The 22,983-nt window shown below is 46.8% G+C and overlaps 1 protein-coding gene across 2 annotated transcripts in view; it reads right to left on the bottom strand.

The window, feature by feature from the left end:
- ST8SIA5 (ST8 alpha-N-acetyl-neuraminide alpha-2,8-sialyltransferase 5) overlaps positions 1 to 22,983 on the bottom strand; it is a 125,092-nt gene that overhangs the window by 5,715 nt on the left and 96,394 nt on the right. For both annotated transcript variants that reach the window (XM_073680468.1, XM_073680469.1), the window contains 3 exons: positions 17,189 to 17,275; positions 16,009 to 16,153; positions 4,659 to 4,771 (listed from right to left, as the gene is read on the bottom strand). In XM_073680468.1, coding sequence (XP_073536569.1) covers positions 4,659 to 4,771; positions 16,009 to 16,153; positions 17,189 to 17,275 — 345 coding nt within the window. The remainder of the gene's footprint in view (positions 1 to 4,658; positions 4,772 to 16,008; positions 16,154 to 17,188; positions 17,276 to 22,983) is intronic.

Below are 22,983 nucleotides of genomic sequence, written 5' to 3'. Positions count from 1 at the left end.
GGTGACCATGCCCCTTTAATTCCTTACTAACTGCATCTTTTATATTGTCATAATATAGCGCAGCAGTGACATCTGGTAAGCCAATAAAAACGGAAGAATCAAGTTGCATCCACCTCTCTATTCCTCATCATTATACTGTATACACAGCGGTTATACAATGACCATCAGCAGCGCAAACTTTGTGCTGAGACTTCCTACTGTGAAGGAGAGAAAAAGAGCTGATTTGGGCATAAACTTTGTGCTGGGATTTTTTCCTTTGAACAAGAGAGAAAGGGCTGCTTTGAGAATATAGTTTGCACTGGGATTTCCAGCTGTGAATTAGAGAGAAGAGGCTGATTTGGGCACAAGATTTGGGCAAAATCTTTGTGCTGGGATTTTCAGCTGCGAACGAGAGAGAAAGGGCTGCTGTCACAGGTTTCCTGCGACAGAGAGGTGCTATAAGACTGCGCTGTCTGATTTCTTCTACTCCTGCATAGACTAGAAGCACTTCACCTTCATATTAAACAGTGCAGGTTTCTTCTAGCAGTGCAGGGGTTAATCTGTTCAGCTGAGTGCTCATGGAAGCTTACCTGCCTTTGCTCTCAGCTGTTCAGTGTTGACCACTATCCTCTCCTATATATACTCACCTCTGACAAGCAGTCATTGCCAGTGTTAGCTTCATCCTGCATGGTTTCAGGAGTTGGTGGGGTTTTGTTGGTTGAGGAGGCGTTTGGTGGATTTATGTAAGACTGTTGCTTGGTTTTGGTTGTGTGCAAATCCTCTTCTTCTTCTACTTTGTTTTTTTCCCTTCTTTCACTCCCAGTGTTCCCCTCTGTTTTTTGTGAGAGCATAGTTGAATGATTGGTATTTTTTTTTCATCCCTGTACGTATTACTTTGTTAGTCTAGTGGGTGTATTGCCATACACTACTACTCCCCTCTTCCTTGGGAGGGGGGAGGGAAGAGACTAAGGGTGGATTCAGGAGCTCAGCAAGGTACGTGGCTCCGGCGTCTTCACCATTAGAAGTAATCCGGACAACAGGGATAGCTAGAGCGCCCCTAGCGTAATGGACAGCGAAGCAGTTTTAACAGCAGCTTTGAGCACAAATTCTGAGCTGGTATTTCCAGCTGTGAACAAGAGAGAAGAAGCTGATTTGGGCACAAACTTTGTGCTGGAAATTTCTGCTGTGAACAAGAGAGAAAGGGCTGCTTTGAATGTAGAGTTTGCTACGGGATTTCCAGATGTGAATGAGATAAGGGGCTGCTTTTGGCATAAAGTTTGTGCTGGACTTTCCGTTTCTGAAGCAGAGAAAGGGCTGGTTTGGACACGGGGTTTGAAATGGAGGAGAGAGAGAAAGGGCTGCCTTGGTCACAGAGTATGTGTTGGGATTTCCTGCTGTGAATCAGAGAGAAAGGGCTGCTGTGTAATAGTCAAGTCATGAACAGGTTAATATGTTGTCATCTTTATGGCACATTTCAACTCATTTAATCCCGATTATTAATTAAAATTTGCAGAAATTCCATTTTAAACTCCCAATTTACGACCACTGCAATTTTTCGAGCGAGGCGCCCACAGATGATGTTTATATTTGTACTGGACAGTAGATGGCGCCAGAGGGATAGCATAATTCTCCAGCCGGCAAGCGTTCATGCAATACGAGGACAAAAACGCGTTTAACGTATTCATCCCTTTCTAAATTCACGCATTTTACAAATAACCATCCGGACAGAAAGCAGAGCATTGTCCTTGCTGTGGCCTTGGCTGTGCGGCTTTTGACTACTGATAAATTAGCTAAAGCACTAGCAGCGGTGCTCAATGGATTAAAACCAAGGTCAGGATGAAAAACAATGCTTCAGAAAGGATTAGAAAAATCGCTGCTTTGTCAAAATCTTTAGTCCGGTTATAAGGCAGAATGTTCTAGAACTTCATCATTTCCATGGACTCTATCAACCAGTTAACCCATGCACTGCAAGTTTATTTAGAGTCATTCAATATGCCCTATAATTATCGTATAATTCGTTACAGGGGCTAAGACAGCAAAATAATCAGCAGCCTTATAAATACATGTAACTCAGCTCATGATGGGGACTTCAGATTGTACTGGGATTTTCATTTCCTGCTGCGAACAAAAGTGAAGGTGCCACCTTGGGCACAGAGTTTGTCCTGAGGTTTCCTGCTGTGAAGGTGAGTGAAAGGGCCACTTTGTCACAGAGTTTGTACTGGGATTGCCTGCTGTGAAGGAGAGAGAAAGGGAGGATTTGAACACAGCGTTTGTGCTGCGATTTCCTGCTGTGAAAGAGGGAAAGGGCTGCTTCTGGCATAAAGTCTGTGCTGGAATTTCCTGCTGTGAAGGAGAGAGAAAGATAGACTTTGAAAATAGAGTTTGTGCTGGGATTTCCTGCTGTGAACAAAAGAAAGAGCAGCTTTAGGCACAGAGTTTTGCTAGGATTTCTTGCTGTGAACGAGAGAGAGGGCTGCTTTTGGCACATAATTTGTACTGGGATTTCCTGCTGTGAAGGAGAGAGAAAGGCTGCTTTTGGCACAAAGTGTGTTAGGTTTTCCTGCTGTGAACAAAAGAGAAAGGGATGTTTTAGGCACAGAGTTTTGCTGGGATTTCCTGCTGTGAACAAGAGAAAAAGGGATGTTTAGGCACAACGTTTTGCTGGGATTTCCTGCTGTGAACGAGAGAAGGGCTGCTTCTGATACAGAGTTTGTACTGGGATTTCCTGCTGTGAACCAGAGAGAAAGGGCTGTTTTTGGCACAGAGTTTGTACTGGGATTTCCTGCTGTGAACGAGAGAGAAAGGGCTGCTTTTGTCACAGAGTTTGTATTGGGATTTCCTGCTCTGAACGAGAGAGAAAGAGCTGGTTTTAGCACAGAGTTTGTGCTAGGCTTTCCTGTTGTGAACAAGAGAGAAAGGGATGTTTTGCTGGTATATCCTTCTGTGAACGAGAGAAAGAACTGCTTTTGACACAGAGTATGTACTAGTATTTCCTGCTGTGAACAAGAGAGAAAGGGCTGCTTTTGGCATAGAGTTTTGCTGGGATTTCCTGCTGTTAAGGAGAGAGAAAGGGCTCCTTTTGGCACAGAGTTTCTCACATGGCAGAGACTTTTCTATGTGACCTCCCAAGCTCCGTCCTATTGTCACGGGTATGTCAGAGGTGACAGACAGTCGCCCAGCAGTTGGTTGCAGGAGATCTCTAAGTTTGGCATTGCAGACAGCTTCTTAGATGAGAGGCTATCTTTAGGACTTAGCGGCTACCTCCCTCTGGCTAATTAGCTCTCTGGCCTAGGTGTATATATACCTGGTGTGTCTGAGAAGGAGTTGCCAGCTATATTAATTTATACTTGTGAGGCTTAGCAGGAGCAGTACTTCGTCCTCTCTGGAGCTTGAGGCCGTGTGCATATTTGGAGTCATCTAATGCTAAGCTATTTCCCCGTTTTGTCTACCCTTGTTGTCTATAGTGTTTAGTGGAGGTTGACTAGTGCTCATCTCCTCCCATCCCTAGCCATAGCCATAAGCCAGGGAAAGTAGGGTGAGGCACGTGTGCGGCGATTGCTGGAGAGGCAATATAGGGACGGTAGTTGAGACAGGGTGACACTAGACCAGACTAGGAGATCTCCACTTCCCCCATTTCCTAGTGTCTGGGCTCCCTTTCCCTCTTCCCTCTGTGTTGCACTAACACCTGGCGTGACACCTACACTGCCTGGGCGCTGAAAGAGTTCATCCAGCTACTGCACCGCGTCAGAATCTCCTGTATCTGCCTCTGTGCTTGACACTTTTAGTGACTGTGCAATAGAGTACGCAGTCATGTTGATAAATCAGTGTGACTAACTACTGCCATCTTGGGACCTATGGATAAGGTGAATGTTAGTACACTGTACTACTGCCATCTTCGGACCTATGGATAAGGTGAATGTTAGCACAATGTAGTCGACTAGAGATGCTCCTTCAATCTGACTTCTGACGGTCCATGTGGAAGTTCTGCATGTCTCTAAGTATTTTCTTGCAGCGCTCCTGCCGGTAGCGCTGCAGTCAGCTGATTACTGATGAGCGTCTGTGCACTGTGACGTCACTTGGCAATCAAGGGTCCGTGAAGCAAAAAAAGGAGTAGTTGATCCTACGCGTTTCGAAAGTATCTTCCTCCCTGTTCACTTAAATCCAGCATTATCATATTTGCATTATTCCTCATTAGGCTAAGTTTAAGCAGATATATTGCTGCTTATTGACGCAGTTCTGCAGTTAGTTGTGTGGGAGCGCCAGCATCATTCCTTTACTTTATGCATAGACACAATCTATGCTATGGTAACACTCTAGAAATTGATCATTGTTAAAAATAATCACTTGTGGCATTATTAAGGGTTCATGGCATTATAGTAAGTGACGACATATCACTATGGGATCTATATCACTTACTTGTCACTAAGGATTCAATGGTCGGTGACTTTAAAGCCCCGAGGAAGTCATATTTAACAATTATCATTCCCATTTTTTCTGCAGACACTGAACAAGCGAGGTCTGAAGCCTGCAGAACTGCGAATGCCACAGGATCAAGACAAGATAAGTAATACAATGTTGTGAATGTTCACTTTAAGTCTCCGAATCTTCCCATATTATATTTGTTTGCACAGTCACCAATATACACAGGGGAGAATTATGGATATTACTTTATGATTTACCTGAAGACAAAGTCAGCATTGTCTATTTCTTTTCCACATTTGCTGTTCTTCAATATTCCTCCATTCCCGACCACAGCACATTTCTTGAACTGTGATCGATAATAAGGCATGTCCTGGAAAAAGACAAAAAATACCGTATGAGAAACAGTGTGACTATTTGTTGGATCAATGTATACTAATACTATTAAAGGGAATGTGTCACTACTGTAAAAGACTAGTGAGTGCAGCTCTGGAGTATAATACAGGAGGTAACTCAGGATCAGTACAGGATCAGTAATGTAATGTATGTACACAGTGACTGCACCAGCAGAATATTGAGTGCAGCTCTGTAGTATAATACAGGGTGTAACTCAGGATCAGCACAGAATCAGTAATGTAATGTATGTACACAGTGACTCCACCAGCAGAATAGTGAGTGCAGCTCTGGGGTATAATACAGGATGTAACTCAGGATCAGTACAGGATCAGTAATGTAATGTATGTACACAGTGACTGCACCAGCAGAATAGTGAATGCAGCTCTGATCAGATGTTGCTCACTGTGGTGATTGCGGGTGTGGTGGCTGCAGATCCTGCTGTGTGCTCCAGCTCTCCTGAGAACCAACACCTCTCCACCTGGGGATCTGCTCTCTCTCCTACCCAGGGAGGGAGTGGGTTTCCTGGGATGAGTGATGGAGCCAAGTCCTAGGCTTCTGCTTCCCGAACCAGGCCGGTGGGGGGGCAGAAGAAGCCAGCAACCGGCCTGCACATCGGAGGACTCGGGGGTGAGATGCTCCACCAGGAGTCGCAGCAATGTGGCTCCTACTCCCCCTGGGACTGTGGAGACTTCTAGAAGCCGCAAGGATTCCAACATGGAGGAAAAGCCTGACAGCGTGCATGATGGTGCTCCTTCCGGAGGAAAGCTGAGTGCTCACGGAGGTGAGGCCGACCTCACTGAGAGGGGTTGGGGGCTGCAGGGACCCCGGGAGTCTGTATCCACCTATGCCATTCCGGGTCATGATCCACCTCCGTGAGTATGAAGATGCAAGTAAGCTCGTCAGGAGGCTTCGGGAGGAGCTGCGCTGCACAAGCGCCAAAGCTGCAGGTGCCTCCAAATCGAGGAAGGCTAAACTCCAGGCGGAGGTAAAGAGGCTCACCAGTGAGATTCATCTGCTGGAACTAAGGAAAGCTGTCATCAGAGAGGAGAGTGCTCCTTTTAAGGAAAAACTAGTTAATGAAGACCGCTTCAGAGAAATGGCTGATAACAGAGAGCAAAGGCAGATGGGGCTGCAGACTGAGAGCCAGGTGGATGATGAGAGTGATGATGACCAGCAGCAAGCCCCACCTGGCAGCCTGCAAACTCACCCGCAGGCCACGTGCAGCGTGCTCCCTGCAGGACAGGCGACAATGACATTCGGTCGCAGTTCTGCCGGCCCTGGGAAGGACAGTGACAGCAGCAGCCAGTGAGGGGCGCTAATGGCAGAAATAAAGCTCCTGGAGTCCCCAGTGTGCCTCCAAAACTTCCATCTTGGTGACGATCTACCAGAAGAGGCAGCTGGGGGCCACAAAAAGGCTAAGAAGATCAAGCCAAAGCTGCAGTAAGCGGTCAGCTATGTATATTCCCCCCTCCCTGTACCCCCTGAGTCGGCGGCAGGCTCAGCTCGCTGTATAAGCCCCGTTGCCCAGCCCGGGTTCTGCTGTGGATCCAGTGCAAAGGCGCGGGGAGATTACACAGCGTGGTAGTGAGGCGCAGAGCTCCGTCTCTGCTTGTAGTAGCGGGGACGCAGCAGGAGGTGCATCAGCCGAGAGGCTGGACAGTGAGGGCGGCGCGGCAGTGGGCATTCGGTCAGGCCACGATGCTGCGGTGCGCTCTTCAGTGGGAGGGGGGAGCGGCCCGGTGTCGGGGGCAGCTCCGGTAGCTTCGGCGCCTCTGAATGCTGTTGCCGCTGATCACTTAGTTGAGAAGCGGCGGAAGTGTGAGGGGGCTGCTGAGGCTGAGAGTTCCAGTCCTCCCACGAAAGTGTTATTTTGTGTTGGCGCCGCTGGTCAGGAAGATCCTGATGCTAAAGATCAGCGGCGCCTCACAACAGCTAAAGATCAGTGGCACATCTCTACAAATGCAAAACAGCGGAAATTACCGACCGATGATGTGGAGGGCACACATAAGACCGGGGGTGAGGTCGCCTCCAGTTCTATGGAGGTGACTGAGCCCCTTGTGCCTGATGCGGAGGTCAAAAGGTCATCCACCATTGTTACTGGTCCAGCAGGAATGAATGTGGTGGTGGAGGTGAATAAGGATAATTCATTGTCTAGTGGTGTGGTTGCTGGTTTGGTGGAGGGTGAGATGGAGGTGGGTAATAGTGATACTGTTGGGGCTGATGTGGTCACTGGTCCGGTTGCCCCCCCGGGGGTGGCAACACCTGTCCAGAGCTATGCCAGTGTCACCTCCGGGGCAAATAGGGCATCCTCCTCGTCTCCGGGCTTTGGGGACGGCATGTTGCAACGGCGCCTTCTGGAGGCTCTAAAGAAGGGGGAGAGATCACTAATGGTAGAGGGTCGAGAGGTTGATCTATCCTTCTGGATAGAGAGGCATGGCCTCGGGGCCTTCCGAGAGCAAAAAGGGGGAGATACAGTGTGGTCCCTCCGAAAAGACGGGCCAGGCAGTGTGCGTAGGAATGTGGTCCGTCTTCGGTGGAGGGGCAGTGATGCATGTCCGCCAAGGTCTAAAGTTGTGGAGCTCCTGCTGAGGATGGGCTTCAAGGCGATTGACATCTACGCCTTGATACATCCCTATTCCACGCCTGAGTTTGATGTCAGCTTTGTTCGGCCGGAGGGGCTTGAGCTCTTCTGGGCGAATTATGAGTTGGCAAAAAATGAGCCCGGCTGGCGAGACTTTGCCGTTCAGGCAGTGTCTCGCCAAAACCAGATCAAGAAAGTGACCGTGATGACTCGTAACGAGTCGCTTTCTTGCTATGACATCATGACGTGGCTTGGTCGGTATGGAGAGGTGGTGGAGATGCCAAAGAAAAAGCGCGACGAGTTTGGTATCTGGTCAGGGGCCTGGACGTTTATGGTAAAACTTAAGCGTTCAGGTGGTACGGTTGCCCACATTCCATCGTCTGCCTTCCTGGGTAGGGATCGTATCCTGGTCTTCTACCAGGGGCAACCGAAGCTCTGTCACAGGTGGGGCGGCCCCACACACTTCAGTGCAAACTGCACCGTGCAGAAATGCGCGTTGTGTGGGGGTGTCGGCCATCTTGCCGCCTCTTGTGTGGAGATTAGGTGCCACCTGTGTGGTGAGTTAGGTCACCCATTCAGCCGTTGTCCTCGCTCCTTTGCTAATGCTGTCGAGACCCCGGTGGGAGTAAGCCGTGAGGCCGATTCTGCTGGGGAGGGGACTAGCAGGGGTGGGGGAGCTGAGGGGCCAGGGAAGAAAAGCAATAAAAAGACGCCTGCCCAGCTGAGGCGTCTAGACAAGCGAAGACAGGAGAGGGAGCGGGGCGAGCCCCAGACTACCGGGGCAGCCCCTGTCCTGGATGCCAGTGTTGCTGCTGAGGCCCCGAGGGATGATGAGTTGGATGAGGAGGTCAGGAGGATCCACAGGGAGGAAACTGCCTCTGCTTCAGAATCCTCCCATTATGAAAGTATGGATGAGGATAATAAGCGGTGGCTAGAGCACAAGCGTAAGCTCGGCACCAAAAAGAAGAGAAAGAAGGGAGATAAAACATCTTCTCCCGCTCTGACCAAGGTACCTAAGGAAGGTAAAACCGACTCCCCTCTAGTTGGTCTTTCTAACCGGTTCCAAGCCCTTGATAACATCTCTTCCTCTGAGGAGGAGGCTGAGGGTGAGGTTCCGGCTTCAGCGGAGCTTACAGGGGGCGCCGAGTCTCCTTCTCCTGGGGATGCAAGGTCCTTGGGGGGAGGGACTGGCCTAGAGTCCGGATACGAGGACGAAAAAAGAAGGAAAAATGTGGGAATGGACACCTCTGTGTCATTAAAGAGGGGGAAGGATTCCTCCTCTGAGGCAGAGGATAAGGGGAGTGGGAAGAAGAAAGCCATCTAACTCAATCACCAATGATGGCGGTACCCACTCCGTTGACGCTGGCGTCCATTAATGTCGCCAGCATTAAGTCAAATATGGCTAGATTTGCGGCCTTTGATTTTCTCAGCCGGGTTGAAGCTGACATTTTCTTTTTGCAAGAGACCAGGCTGCCAAATATGGCAGAGGTGTTTATAGCTAAGAGGGAGTGGAGACTCGGGCCCTCCTATTGGTCTCTTGCGGCCGAGCCGTATAGCGGAGTGGCGGTCCTTTTTACCGCACCAGTAGAATGCCGACGGGTTATTGAGCTAGAAATGGGGAGGTGCCTGATATTAGATGTCCTCATGAAGGGACAGGAGCTTCGGCTCATTAACATTTATGGTCCCCAATCTAAGTGGGACCGGAAGTGTCTCTTTACGAGGATCAAGCCCTACCTTTTTACGAGTCGGCAGGTCGTCTTTGGAGGGGACTTCAACACTGTCACGAGGCCCCGGGATAGAGGAGGTTCCAGAGACAAGCTGACTTATGATAGCGTCGCCCTTAATAGTATAGCTAGTGAGGCTCGCCTGGTGGATGTCCACATCCGGCACACCCCAGGCCACGAGGGGTTCACCTATCATAGAGGTAACTGTAGGTCCAGGATAGACAGGTTTTATTTAAAGGAGGAAGCCGTCTCTTCAGCAGTATCTGTTGTTGAGGTGGAGTTCTCCGATCACTGTTTGATTTTGTTTTCCCTGAATGTTACAGAGACCCCCCGGATGGGAAGAGGCTTTTGGAGGCTCAATTCGTCTCTCTTGGAAGAAGCGGAGATAAGACAGTCCTTTGAGGATTTTCTTCAGAGCCAGGTACCCTTACTGGATCTTTGTAGTAGTAAGTCAGAGTGGTGGGAGATGTTTAAGAAAAGGGTGGCGAGATTCTTCCGCCAGCTCTCGAGCCTCAGGAGCCTGGACAGGTATCGCCTGTATCAGGGCCTGAGGAGGAAACTCGAGCATCTTGTCTCAACTGGAGGTAGCCGCGAGGAGATCTCCAGAGTGAAATCTTTGCTAATGAGGTGTCAGTATGATAGACACGCATCTTTGGTTTTTGAGAGGGATTAAGGGAAGTACCGCTCGCCCGACCCTTACAGAAACTGCAAGATGTCAGTGAATAGTAAAGTTGTTACAGGACTGGTTGACACTGCGGGGTCTCTGAAAAGATCCAGATCAGGGATCCTGGAGGTCGTCAGATCCTTCTACTCGCACCTCTTGGGGAAGAGGGATCTGGATTGGGATGAGATGTCGGCTTTTCTGGCTGAAACCGTCCCCGAACCAGGGGTAGACCCCTCTCTTGGTGTTTTGACAGAGATGATCAGGGAAGAGGAAGTTAAGTTGGCGATTGAAGGGCTTGCCCTAAAGAAATCTCCCGGTCCAGATGGCTTAACATCTGAATTCTATAAGACCTTTAAGGACGCCTTGGTTCCCCTCTTGACTGAGATATTCAATGAGTGTCTTTCCTCGGGCACTCTGCCAAAGTCAATGAGGAGGTCTGCCCTGATCATCTTGTCAAAGGGTAAGGACCCATCTTGCATTGAGAATTGGCGTCCCATAGCGCTTCTCAATGCAGACAGGAAGGTTTTGGCAAAGGTGCTGTTTAATCGGCTAGTGAAATTTGCACCCCAGCTCCTTTCGGGGGCCCAGCATTGCTCTGTTCCGGGCCGCAGTACAATTAGTGCTGTACTCTGTGTCCGAGAGGCGGTGGAGCAGGGTCGGGCTGGTCACTGGAACGGGTACATGCTGTCATTGGACCAGGCAAAAGCGTTTGATCGGGTTAATCATGAGTACCTCTGGTCTGTCCTTCTGAGATATGGCCTGCCGGGGGGCTTTGTTGATTGGCTTAAGACCTTGTACGCTGGGGCAGAGAGTTTCCCGCTTGTGAACGGTTGGATTGGCAGCTCTTTTGAGGTTGGGTGTGGTGTTCGCCAGGGTTGTCCCTTGAGCCCGCTACTGTACGTGTTTGCGATTGACCCACTTCTTAGGAGGGTGGAGCGTGGACCGTTGGCTGGGATCGGGATGGACTGGGCAGCACCGGAATCCACTCTGAGAGTGGTGGCGTATGCCGATGACGTCACCGTTTTTGTTTCCTCTGATGGGGAGGCAGAATGGCTGATGTCAGAGGTAAATCGCTACTTGGAGGCATCCGGGTCTAAGATCAACCGGGATAAGTGTGAGAGTCTCTGGCTGGGAGGAGGAGATCCTGGTTTTGATTTCCCGGACACTCTTCCGGAACCAAAAGTCTCTGCAAAAGTTCTTGGCATCGAATTTGGCCAGGGGGATTACCCCAAACAAAATTGGGACAGCAGGCTAGAGATCGCCACTCAGAAGGTGAACCAATGGAAGGGTTGGTCTTTGACCCTAAGGGAAAGGGTAAACCTGATCAAAACTTACCTGCTCCCTTTGCTGATCTATCTGGGCAGTGTGTGCATCTTGCCAGAGCCTCTCTAGACTCGGGTCTACAGTTTGTTCTTCCAACTGTTATGGGGGAATAGACTGAACCTGGTCAAGAGGGAGGTTACTTACCGTACGAGGAGACTAGGAGGGTTGAGTATGGTCAACCCTGTGGTATTCCTTGTGAATACCTTCATTAAGATCAATATTGCAAACCTCTGGAAAGAGAGGGCTCCTCCGTGGGTATTCTCCTGTAAGGGATGGTTTCAGCCTTTCTTCCAGGAATGGGAGACAGGAGGGCAAGTGAAGGATCTCCGCACACCGCATGGACATCTCCCGGCTTACGCTACCGTGGTTCTGAAGGTAATTCGCCGGTGGGGTCTGGGAATGTGGGAGGTCAGGACTCTGCCAAGGAAGCTCCTTGACAAAAGGGTTCTGTTGACCCATTTTCAGAGGCCTCTGGCGCTCAGGGATTGCCCAAGTCGGGATCTTGGGGTGGGTCTGCATCTTTTGAATTCTATCAGGATCCCCTCGAAGGTTTGGGACTTGGCTTGGCGCTGCTTCCATGGGAAACTGTGTGTGAGGGACAATCTGAAGTGTAGGAGCTCTGAGGACAGGAACTGTCCCCGGGAGCATTGTGGTACCATGCTTGAAAGCATGGACCACTTCCTGCTTCGTTGTCCCTTTAACACAGAGGTGTACAACAGGGTGGGCGCCTCCATTGGCTGGCCCCGGCTGGCCGGTCTCTCTTATGCGGAATGGGCCTATGGAGCATTCGGGGACCTGGGTGGTCGGGACCGCTGCACCTTATTTCTAGTTAGCGCAGTGGTTAGGTATCACACGTGGAACGCACGGTGCTTAGTATCAACGCAGCGGAAAATCCTCCCAGTGGACGATGTGTTTAGGACCATACTCGGTGACCTGGTGAAGGTGCGTTCTCTGGAGTATGAGAGACTGGGTACACGGAGGGCCGCTCTCCTCTGGAGGGGCTTTTCTTTTAGTGTGCCCTAGTCTGGTCATCTCCTCTCCTGGTGGTGGGCTGCTGTTGACACCATAGATTTTTGTTTTATTGATCAGTAGACAGTGATGTAGGGCTGCAGGCGCTGAACTTGGGCTTTGTCAGTTGTGGTTATTGTATTGTTTGTTATTCTATTGTTTGTTTCTGTATATATTGTATATATGGGTTTGGGTGTAGGTGTTAGGTTGGGTGGAGGGAAAAGGGGGGAGGTGGGTTCATCTTGTGGGACACTGGTTATTTGGGTGAAAAACTGGCACTGCCTGATCTGGCCTATGGACGTTGGACATGGACTGAGGCATGAGACGCAGGACCAGCTCTCAGGTCAGTGCCGGGGAGGGACTGGTGGGCTTGAGTGTGGGGTGTTTTGTTTTGTCTTGTATATATTTGTATAGTTAGTATTTATTTTATTTTATTTATTTAAAATAAATAAATAATAAAAAAAAAGAATGTATATATTAGTTTGTATATAATTTGTCGGTTATTGTTTATTATATTATTATTTGTTTGGTAACCGGACCAGATGTCATGGTGTAGGTAGTTATTATTGTGTATATATGTATAATATGTGTGTGAGGAGAGAGGGAGCGGCTGGACCAGTTCATTATATTGTTTATTTTCTGGTTATTAATTTTGTTATGTTTTTTATTTTTATAATAAAAGATCTACAGGAGGTAACTCAGGATCAGTAATGTAATGTATGTACACAGTGACTCCACCAGCAGAATAGTGAGTACAGCTCTGGAGTATAATACAGGATGAAACTCAGGATAAGTACAGGATCAGTAATGTAATGTATGTACACTGTGACTGCACCAGCAGAATAGTGAGTGCAGCTCTGGAGTATAATACAGGATGTAACTCAGGATCAGTACAGGATAAGTAATGTAATGTATGTATACAGTGACTGCACCAGCAGAATAGTGAGTGCAGCTCTGGAGTATAATACAGGATATATAACTCAGGATCAGTAATGTAATGTATGTACACTGTGAGTGCACCAGCAGAATAGTGAGTGCAGCTCTGGAGTATAATACAGGATGTAACTCAAGTTCAGTAATGTAATGTATGTACACAGTTACTGCACCAGCAGAATAGTGAGTGCAGCTCTGGAGTATAATACAGGGTGTAACTCAGGATCAGTAATGTAATGTATGTACACAGTGACTGCACCAGCAGAATAGTGAGTGCAGCTCTGGAGTATAATACAGGGTGTAACTCAGGATCAGTAATGTAATGTATGTACACAGTTACTGCACCAGCAGAACTGTGAGTGCAGCTCTGGAGTATAATACAGGAGGTAACTCAGGATCAGTACAGGATAAGTAATGTAATGTATGTACACAGTGACTGCACCAGCAGAATAGTGAGTGCAGCTCTGGAGTATAATACAGGATGTAACTCAGGATCAATAATTTAATGTATGTACACAGTGACTGCACCAGCAGAATAGTGAGTGCAGCTCTGGAATATAATACAAGGTGTAACTCAGGATCAGTAATGTAATGTATGTACACAGTGACTGCACCAGCAGAATAGTGAGTGCAGCTCTGGAGTATAATACAGGATGTAACTCAGGATCAGTACAGGATCAGTAATGTAATGTATGTACACAGTGACTGCACCAGCAGAATAGTGAGTGCAGCTCTGGAATATAATACAGGGTGTAACTCAGGATCAGTAATGTAATGTATGTACACAGTGACTGCACCAGCAGAATAGTGAGTGCAGCTCTGGAGTATAATACAGGATGTAACTCAGGATCAGTACAGGATCAGTAATGTAATGTATGTACACGGTGACTGCACCAGCAGAATAGTGAGTGCAGCTCTGGAGGATAATACAGGAGGTAACTCAGGATCAGTACAGGATAAGTAATGTAATGTATGTATACTGTACAGTGACTGCACCAGCAGAATAGTGAGTGCAGCTCTGGAGTATAATACAGGGTGTAACTCAGGATCAGTAATGTAATGTATGTACACAGTGACTGCACCAGCAGAATAGTGAGTGCAGCTCTGGAGTATAATACAGGAGGTAACTCAGGATCAGTACAGGATAAGTAATGTAATGTATGTATACTGTACAGTGACTGCACCAGCAGAATAGTGTGTGCAGCTCTGGAGTATAATACAGGGTGTAACTCAGGATCAGTAATGTAATGTATGTACACAGTGACTGCACCAGCAGAATAGTGAGTGCAGCTCTGGAGTATAATACAGGAGGTAACTCAGGATCAGTACAGGATAAGTAATGTAATGTATGTACACAGTGACTGCACCAGCAGAATAGTGAGTGCAGCTCTGTGGTATAATACAGGATGTAACTCAGGATCAGTACAGGATAAGTAATGTAATGTATGTACACAGTGACTGCACCAGCAGAATAGTAAGCACAGCTCTGGAGTATAATACAGGATGTAACTCAGGATCAGTAATGTAATGTATGTACACAGTGACTGCACCAGCAGAATAGTGAGTGCAGCTCTGGAGTATAATACAGGATGTAACTCAGGATCAGTAATGTAATGTATGTACACATCGACTGCAAGAGCAGAATAGTGAGTGCAGCTCTGGAGTATAATACAGGAGGTAACTCAGGAACAGTAAAGGATCAGTAATGTAATGTATGTACACAGTGACTGCACCAGCAGAATAGTGAGTGCAGCTCTGGAGTATAATACAGGATGTAACTCAGGATCAGTACAGGATCAGTAATGTAATGTATGTACACAGTGACTGCACCAGCAGAATAGTGAGTGCAGCTCTGGAGTATAATACAGGATGTAACTCAGGATCAGTACAAGATAAGTAATGTAATGTATGTGCACAGTGACTGCACCAGCAGAATAGTGAGTGCAGCTCTGGAGTATATAATACAGAGTGTAACTCAGGATCAGTACAGGATCAGTAATGTAATGTATGTACACAGTGACTGCACCAGCAAAATAATGAGTGCAGCTCTGGAGTATAATACAGGATGTAACTCAGGATCAGTACAGGATCAGTAATGTAATGTATGTACACAGTGACTGCACCAGCAGAATAGTGAGTGCAGCTCTGGAGTATAATACAGGATGTAACTCAGGATCAGTACAGGATGAGTAATGTAATGTGTGTACACAGTGACTGCACCAGCAGAATAGTGAGTGCAGCTCTGGAGTATAATACAGGATGTAACTCAGGATCAGTACAGGATCAGTAATGTAATGTATGTACACAGTGTCTGCACCAGCAGAATAGTGAGTGCAGCTCTGCAGTATAATACAGGAAGTAACTCAGGATCAGTACAGGATCAGTAATGTAATGTATGTACACAGTGACTGCACCAGCAGAATAGTGAGTGCAGCTCTGGAGTATAATACAGGATGTAAGTCAGGATCAGTACAGGATCAGTAATGTAATGTATGTACACAGTGACTCCACCAGCAGAATAGTGAGTGCAGCTCTGGAGTAAAATACAGGATGTAACTCAGGATCAGTACAGGATCAGTAATGTAATGTATGTACACAGTGACTTCACCAGCAGAATAGTGAGTGCAGCTCTGGAGTATAATACAGGATGTAACTCAGGATCAGTACAGGATCAGTAATTTAATGTATGTACACAGTGACTGCACCAGCAGAATAGTGAGTGCAGCTCTGGAGTATAATACAGAATGTAACTCAGGATCAGTACAGGATCAGTAATGTAATGTATGTACACAGTGACTCCACTATAAGTATTCACCGCTCTAACTTCTCTTCTGTGAAATTGCTTTTCTGTTTATATCCAGGATTTGCAATATGTTTTACAGGCCATTTTATTTTTTCAGTGTTAAACTGTACCCGCATTTGCACAAGCACATCAGAAACATCCGCACGCCATCGCACAGTAAATCTAGTGGTATGAGTACCTTGGGGAATATCTTGAAGATCTCTGGGCTGATCTGAAATATACCGCTCGTATCCACTTCATATCTGAGCTTTGTCCCAAGCGGTGTGTTCTTCTGGGTGGTGAAAAGGAAGGATGGGGCATTGCAACATCTGGACAGCTGAGATCTACAAATATATAAAACACAAAAAGGTCACCATGAAGGGGCGCAGAGTTAAACCTGGACCATCATAGCCAAGAGATGAGGTGTGACACACAAGATCTGGGGTCTTTTTGTGCTGCAGAAGGATCTGTAAGGAAAGTTGTTGTAACTGGGTAATAATGAAGGGGATATGGCGCTCCTGGATTGGTGGGGATTTGTATTGGGACCCTAATGAACAATTATCTTGACAGTCTTGGGGTACAACCGGATCCATCACTACATATAACTCAAGAGGGGTAATGCTTCTCGTTGTAGAGACCGGCACCTGGCTTATGCGCCATGGGAAAAGGGGTATGTAAATTAGCTCTCCTCCCCAAAGAATCAAAGCTGACCCTCTAGTGCCACCTATAGGAAGTCACCACTAGAGAGCCAGAGGAGGATCAATGACCTCATGTGCAGCTTCCCCATAATGCCTTGCAGCTATCACATCACATGTATAGTGCAGCCAATCAGGAGGGTCTATCACAGCCAGAATAAAAGCAGAGGCAGGGAATGCAGCTGCCGCTTTGTGTTTAATCTGGATAGTGAGAGGACATCACAGCTCGCAGTTTAGCAATAGAGATAAGGAGAAAAAACTATAAATTACTGAATAAACATTACAGATAGTGTGTGACTGCAGAGCAGTTGTAAAGGACTACCATCCGATTATCCATAGGCGTACATGTTGAGGTCACTATGACATTACTGAGGTTGTGTTTCAATTAAACAGCTTGAAAGGCGTTCAATACATCAATACTGCCCTAGGAGAACTTGCAAATCGAATTTTAGAGAAAAATTCAGCAAAATTTGGGGAAATCGGCTGTTGTGGGATTTTTGTCCCCCACCAGTGCAGAGCGGGTTATCTGGTGGGGGGTAGAGGCCTTTGACTTGGATCCAATGAACTCATTTGTCTACTTGTGGAGACCACCAGGGGGCATAGCGGGCCAGGTAATGCTATTCTACTATTAGACATTGACAGCCCGATTCACACTCTCGCTGACTCTTCTCGGGGGTCACTTACTTATAACTATTTGCTTCCGTCATATTCATCTCCCACTTGCAGATCTGAAGACTTTTCCAACGATCGAACAACTCTGTTTCCTTTACCCTGGAGAAGAGAAAGTGCACAAATAAGGGGTTGGAGGAGTGACAAGTGATCCCTGCACATTTCTGGGTCATAACAGGAGTCACATTGTTACCCAACTCAGTCCCAGTCCTGATCCTTTCATAATACAGTGAAATATCGGTCAGAGCTCTGGTGTTTTGTTTTTTTTCATGCAGAGCTCCAAATCCCCTGCATAGAGAGTTTATTAATTTACAGCCACCACTAGGGGTAGCTTTGGCACTTTCTGCATACTGCTTAATCATAGAATTCAATGTAATAATAGTATACAGCCAGATCTTAGGTAAAACTGCTTCTGGTGCACATACCAGTCTAATAGGTCCAGGAAATGCCTTCATACTCTGTAACTTGCAATTCATTATTTATGAGTTGGTAGTTGCTATGTCAGCAGTCTACCAGCACTATAGTTGCTGGAACTTCCATACCCTACCAATCGGTACTATTTTTCTCCAGCAGGGTCCAGTGAAAAGAAAATGCCTGGCTTCTCCTGACATAATCAACTATTTACCAGGAATTAGACCAAGGGTGACCAGCTGATTGATCAAGCAGCTGCATTTTGAAAGGGATTGTCTCTGACAGGATTACTCCTTTAACTACTGGTTTATCTGGCAACATAATGCCAAATCTGGGAAGAGCCGATGTTGAATTCTTAGGATTAACTGGATAAAGGTGACTGTTATAGTGTATTGGGTAAATTCACATGCTGCAGAAAGTTGTGCGACTGACTCATTCATTTTTATGGGATTTAAATGGGTTCCTTTTTATGAGATGAATGGGTGCTGGAACTTCCCTTTCCTCACTTGCCATCATCCAATACTTCTGCCAATTGGTTTTCCTGTCTTCAACTGAAAGGCCACCCCTCTGTTATGCCTCTTTATAGTTTGCAGTGACAAAGCACCATCATCACTTCCTGTACAGTGACAAAGCACCACCACCCCCATTTACTAAATAGTGACAAAGTACCACCCCCACTTCCTATATAGTGACAAAGCACAACCTCTACTTCCTATATAGTGACAAAGTACCACCCCACTTCCTATATAGTGACAAAGCACCACCTCCACTTCCTATTTTGTGACAAAGCACCACTCCCACCTCCTGTACAGTGACAAAGAACCACCCCCACTTCTTGTACAGTGACAAAGCACCACCCCTATTTCCTGTACAGTGACAAAGAATCACCCTCACTCCGTGTACAGTGACAAAGCACCACCACCCCCATTTACTATATAGTGAAAAAGCACCACTTCCTATTTAGTGACAAAGCACCACCCCACTTCCTATATAGTGACAAAGCACTACCTCCACTTTCTATATAGTGACAAAGCACCACCCCCACTTCCTATATAGTGACAAAGCACCACCTCCACTTCCTGTAGAGTGACAAAGCAACCCCACTTCCTGTACTGTGACAAAGAACCACCCCCACTTCCTGTACAGTGACAAAGAACCACCCCCTCTTCCAATACAGTGAGAAAGAACCACCCGCACATCGTGTACAGTGACAAAGCACCACCACCCCCATTTACTATATAGTGACAAAGCACCACTTCCTATATAGTGACAAAACACCACCTCCACTTCCTATGTAGTGACAAAGCACCAACCCCACTTCCTATATAGTGACAAAGAACCACCCCCACTTCCTATATAGTGACAAAGCACCACCTCCACTTCCTATATAGTGACAAAGCACCACCTCCACTTCCTACATAGTGACAAAGCACCACCTCCACTTCCTACATAGTGACAAAGCACCACCTCCACTTCCTACATAGTGACAAAGCACCACCTCCACTTCCTATATAGTGACAAAGCACGACCCCCACTTCCTATATAGTGACAAAGAACCACCCCCACTTCCTATATAGGGACAAAGAACCACCCTTACTTCCTGTATAGTGAGAAAGAACAACCCCCACTTCCTGTACAGTGACAAAGAATCACCCCTACTTCCTGTACAGTGACAAATCACCACCCCCATTTCCTGTACAGTGACAAAGAACCACCCCCGCTTTCTGTACAGTGACAAAGCACCACCCCACTCCCTGTATAGCAACAAAGACCACCGCCACTTGACCTAAGCTGTATCGATGTCTCTGCTTCTCTCTGCAGAGAGAGCTTACAATTGATAACAGGCAATGGACAGAAAATTACACAGAATGGAGACATTTGGTGGGCGGCACTTCGGAGGGATTTTTCAGGGGGTAAGACAAATAAATTTTAGATTGAGTGATTTCCTTATTATCTATTTAGCTTTCAAATGAGGTCAAGATGCCTGATGGTGCAATGATGGTAAGAGCTGCTTATGAGATAATTAGAGCTCTGATTGCTTTAAGAATATATTAAGAAATTCATTAGCACAATATTTTGGGCCTATTTATAAGACTGAACATTCACTTTAAGGTTAAAAACGATTTGACCATAGGAAATGGAAAAAAAAGACCTGGTATTCTTTAATTATACATGTGTTAACTTCCTAAGGAGCAGAGATGAGTCAGCTGTAACACTAAGTGGGATAAGTGGCTGGAGATTCACTGCCAACCCAGATGCTATTGGTAAAATCAATGGTTTTACAGCATTCAGCCTGTAATATGCAAGGTCAGTATCCTATATAAAGACCTTAATGCATGACATCAGGCAAAAAGAAATCTACTGATGTACAATGCACCATTTTAATCCGAGGTAGCTTTTTAAAAGACACAGATTTTAGAAATGTCTGTGCTTAAATAAAATGATTTTTGCTGTATTTTATAATTAAAGGCTAAAGACCACTGCTTGATACTCAATCGAGTATAGCGGGTGCTCGAGTCACCGCACCGCATGTTTCGTACCTGTTAGACAGCCAATAAACATACGAAGATTGCCTACCATACACAGTAATGCCGTAGCCATGTTGGCTACTGGCATTACTGTGACTGGTCGGCTGCATCGCGTCATCGGGTCTATATAAGACCCGGTGACACAATGCTCGGCGCACTGTCCTCAGGAAGCAGTTCAAGGAGAATTTTTATAGGCGAGAGCTATTCCAGTACTTGTATACCGCTGCTGCACCATTAAAACAAAAGTTCTTTTCAGGGCTAAATATTATCCTTTCTCTAGTAAAGCGGCTGTTACCTGCATTCAGTGTAGGGATAGCTGGTTGAGGAGGGATAGTTTTTGATTAGAGACATATAGGCAGGGTTTACTATTGCTATTGCAGTAATTGTATACCGCTGCTGTACCATTACAAGAAAAGTCCTTTTCAGGGCCACATATTTTCTTTTCCCTATTAATACTGGAAAGTTTGCATATATACCTAATTTAAAATGCGCAAGGTGTGCAGTAAGGGACGGGGAAGTGGAAGTGCTGCTGATGGTGCACGCAGAGGCAGAGGCCGTGGACTAGGTGAAACTGCGCCTGCTGCGGGAGCACAACAAACACACTCATCTACGAGACCTAGCTTTCTGTCCCACTTTGCATGGGGGAGCGGGATACCACTTTTGAAGCCAGAACAGTGCCAACAGGTGTTTGGTTGGACGGCAGTTAATACTTCCAGTCTGGTTCCCAGCACCAACCTGTCTTCCACACTGTCCAGTCTCACTAGCCAAGAGTCTGGACCACGTAATCCACACCCTGATCCTCTTTCCTCCCATCATGGCAAGCCCCCGGAGACAAGTGATCCCACACTCGGACACTCCGAGGAGCTCTTTACATTTCCATTTATTGATTCTGGCCTTTCGCCCTGCAAGTTTCAAAAGGGACATGAGGAGATTGTGTGTAGTGATGCCCAAATATTTGAGCAGCCACGCTCACAAGAAAGCAATGGTGGGGAACGGCAATTAATGTCTCAAGAGGTGGATGATGATGAGACACAGTTGCCAACAAGTGATGTTGTTAAGTCAACAAGTCAGGAGAACCAGAGTGCGGAAGTGGAAGACGAGGTGGTGGACGATGAAGTCACTGACCCAACCTGGGAAGGTGCCATGCAGAGCAAGGACAGCAGCACAGAGGGGGAGGGATCCGCAGCACCGCAACAGGCAGGAAGAGGCAGTGGCGTGGCCAGAGGAACAAGGCGGGCAACTGTTTCCCAGAGCACCCACACATAGCATGTTCCCAAGCCAAGAGTCTGATGTTCCCCAATCTGGTGCATTTTTAAAGAAAGTGCGGACGATAAAAGAATGGTTATTTGCAACCTGTGCCATACCAAGATCAGCAGGGGCCTGACCACTACCTGCCTCATCACCACCATCATGCTCGGACACATGTCATCAAAGCACACAACTACGTGGGCCAAATGCCTGGTCCACAATCAGTGTCTGCGGGTGACACCACTGCCTCTTCCCCTGTACTACATGCTTGCCAATCCTCTGTCCAGGACGCAGGCACAGATGCCTCCCACCCTGCATCTGTCATTGCACATTCGCAAGCACCATCAGCAACCACGTCTAATTCCTTGACCCAGCGCAGCATTCAGCTGGCCCTAACCCGGGCCTTGTATCGTAAATGCAAATACCCAGCCACCCACCCACAGGCCCAAACTCTAAATGGGCACATTTCCAGACTGCTTGCCCTGGAAATATTACCGTTTAGGCTTGTGGACACTGAGGTTTTCCGAAACCTCATGGCGGTGACCGTCCCTCGGTACTCTGTCCCCAGCCGCCACTATAAGAACTGGGAAAAAAGATGTTTTGTGAGGCCCTCCTCTACATCTCTTCCAGGGTGTAATGCAGTCCCTCCTAATTTTTGGCAGCCCTTGCACTTAGTACATAGGCTTTACCCACTACCTAACAATTTTAACAAAATGTGTATGAGGCCCTCCTTTTTGTCTAATACAGGGTGTATCGGAGTCCCTCTTCCTTCTAATTTTTGGCAGTTCTTGCATTGTCCGCATGAGTTTTGTGAGTTTCAGAGCACTTCATTAATAAATTATAAACGATATGTCTGACCATGACACACACACCACATGCCCAGATATGGTAGTAAAATGTTAAAATTACATTGTATAGTGTAGTTTTATTTCCCCCTCTACTATGTCATCTTCATCTGCTGTAGTCATAGGCGAAGGCGAAATACGGTGAGAGATGTCCGGGCTATTAAGGGGTGGAGGAGGAGTTTTTTATTCTCATATTTATTTTGCCTTATATACAAGTCATTATTCAGGAAAGAATGTTTCCTAAAATTTTTTCCTGTAAAGTCAATTTTATCTTTGGTTTTGTATGTTTTATTGTGAGTCCGTAATAGTCGCGTAATACTCTGACACCATTGTTCCCAGCAGCTATCTGGGAGTCAGAGATGCGTCCAGGCGTCTTCCCCATGCTGTTCCCATTCCATTTGAGCACTGTTTCCATCCATTTCAGAGATTTTCCTTCCCCCCAGACTTCCTGTTAGGGTCTTCTGGAAAAATGCTCGAGTTTCCCATTGACTTCCATTATACTTGGCACTCGAGTGGAGCCCGTCCGTGCGTCTGAGCTGCTCGATTCGAGCACTCAAGCATTCAAGAACTCAACACTGGACATGCCTTTGCTAATCTCCTAGTACGGGCGGACAGGTTATTGCCTGCAACATAAGCAGAATTCTCTGAAACGCTCTGTGCTGCCTATATCTAGTTCAGGCACTGCTCTCCCAATTTGTCTTTATCCCCCTCAACATATTAAATGCAGGTACTTTATTACTAGCAAGTGATCAGGTATTAAAAAAATACATTTCACTAC

The sequence above is a fragment of the Phyllobates terribilis genome, unplaced genomic scaffold (assembly GCF_046119375.1).
Source record: "Phyllobates terribilis strain yellow unplaced genomic scaffold, ASM4611937v1 Scaffold_1__5_contigs__length_1240528914, whole genome shotgun sequence".
In the NCBI taxonomy this organism is placed as follows: Eukaryota; Metazoa; Chordata; class Amphibia; order Anura; family Dendrobatidae; genus Phyllobates; species Phyllobates terribilis.
The sequence above is the reverse complement of the archived record's forward strand: the minus strand, read 5'-3'. Positions and strand labels throughout refer to the sequence as shown.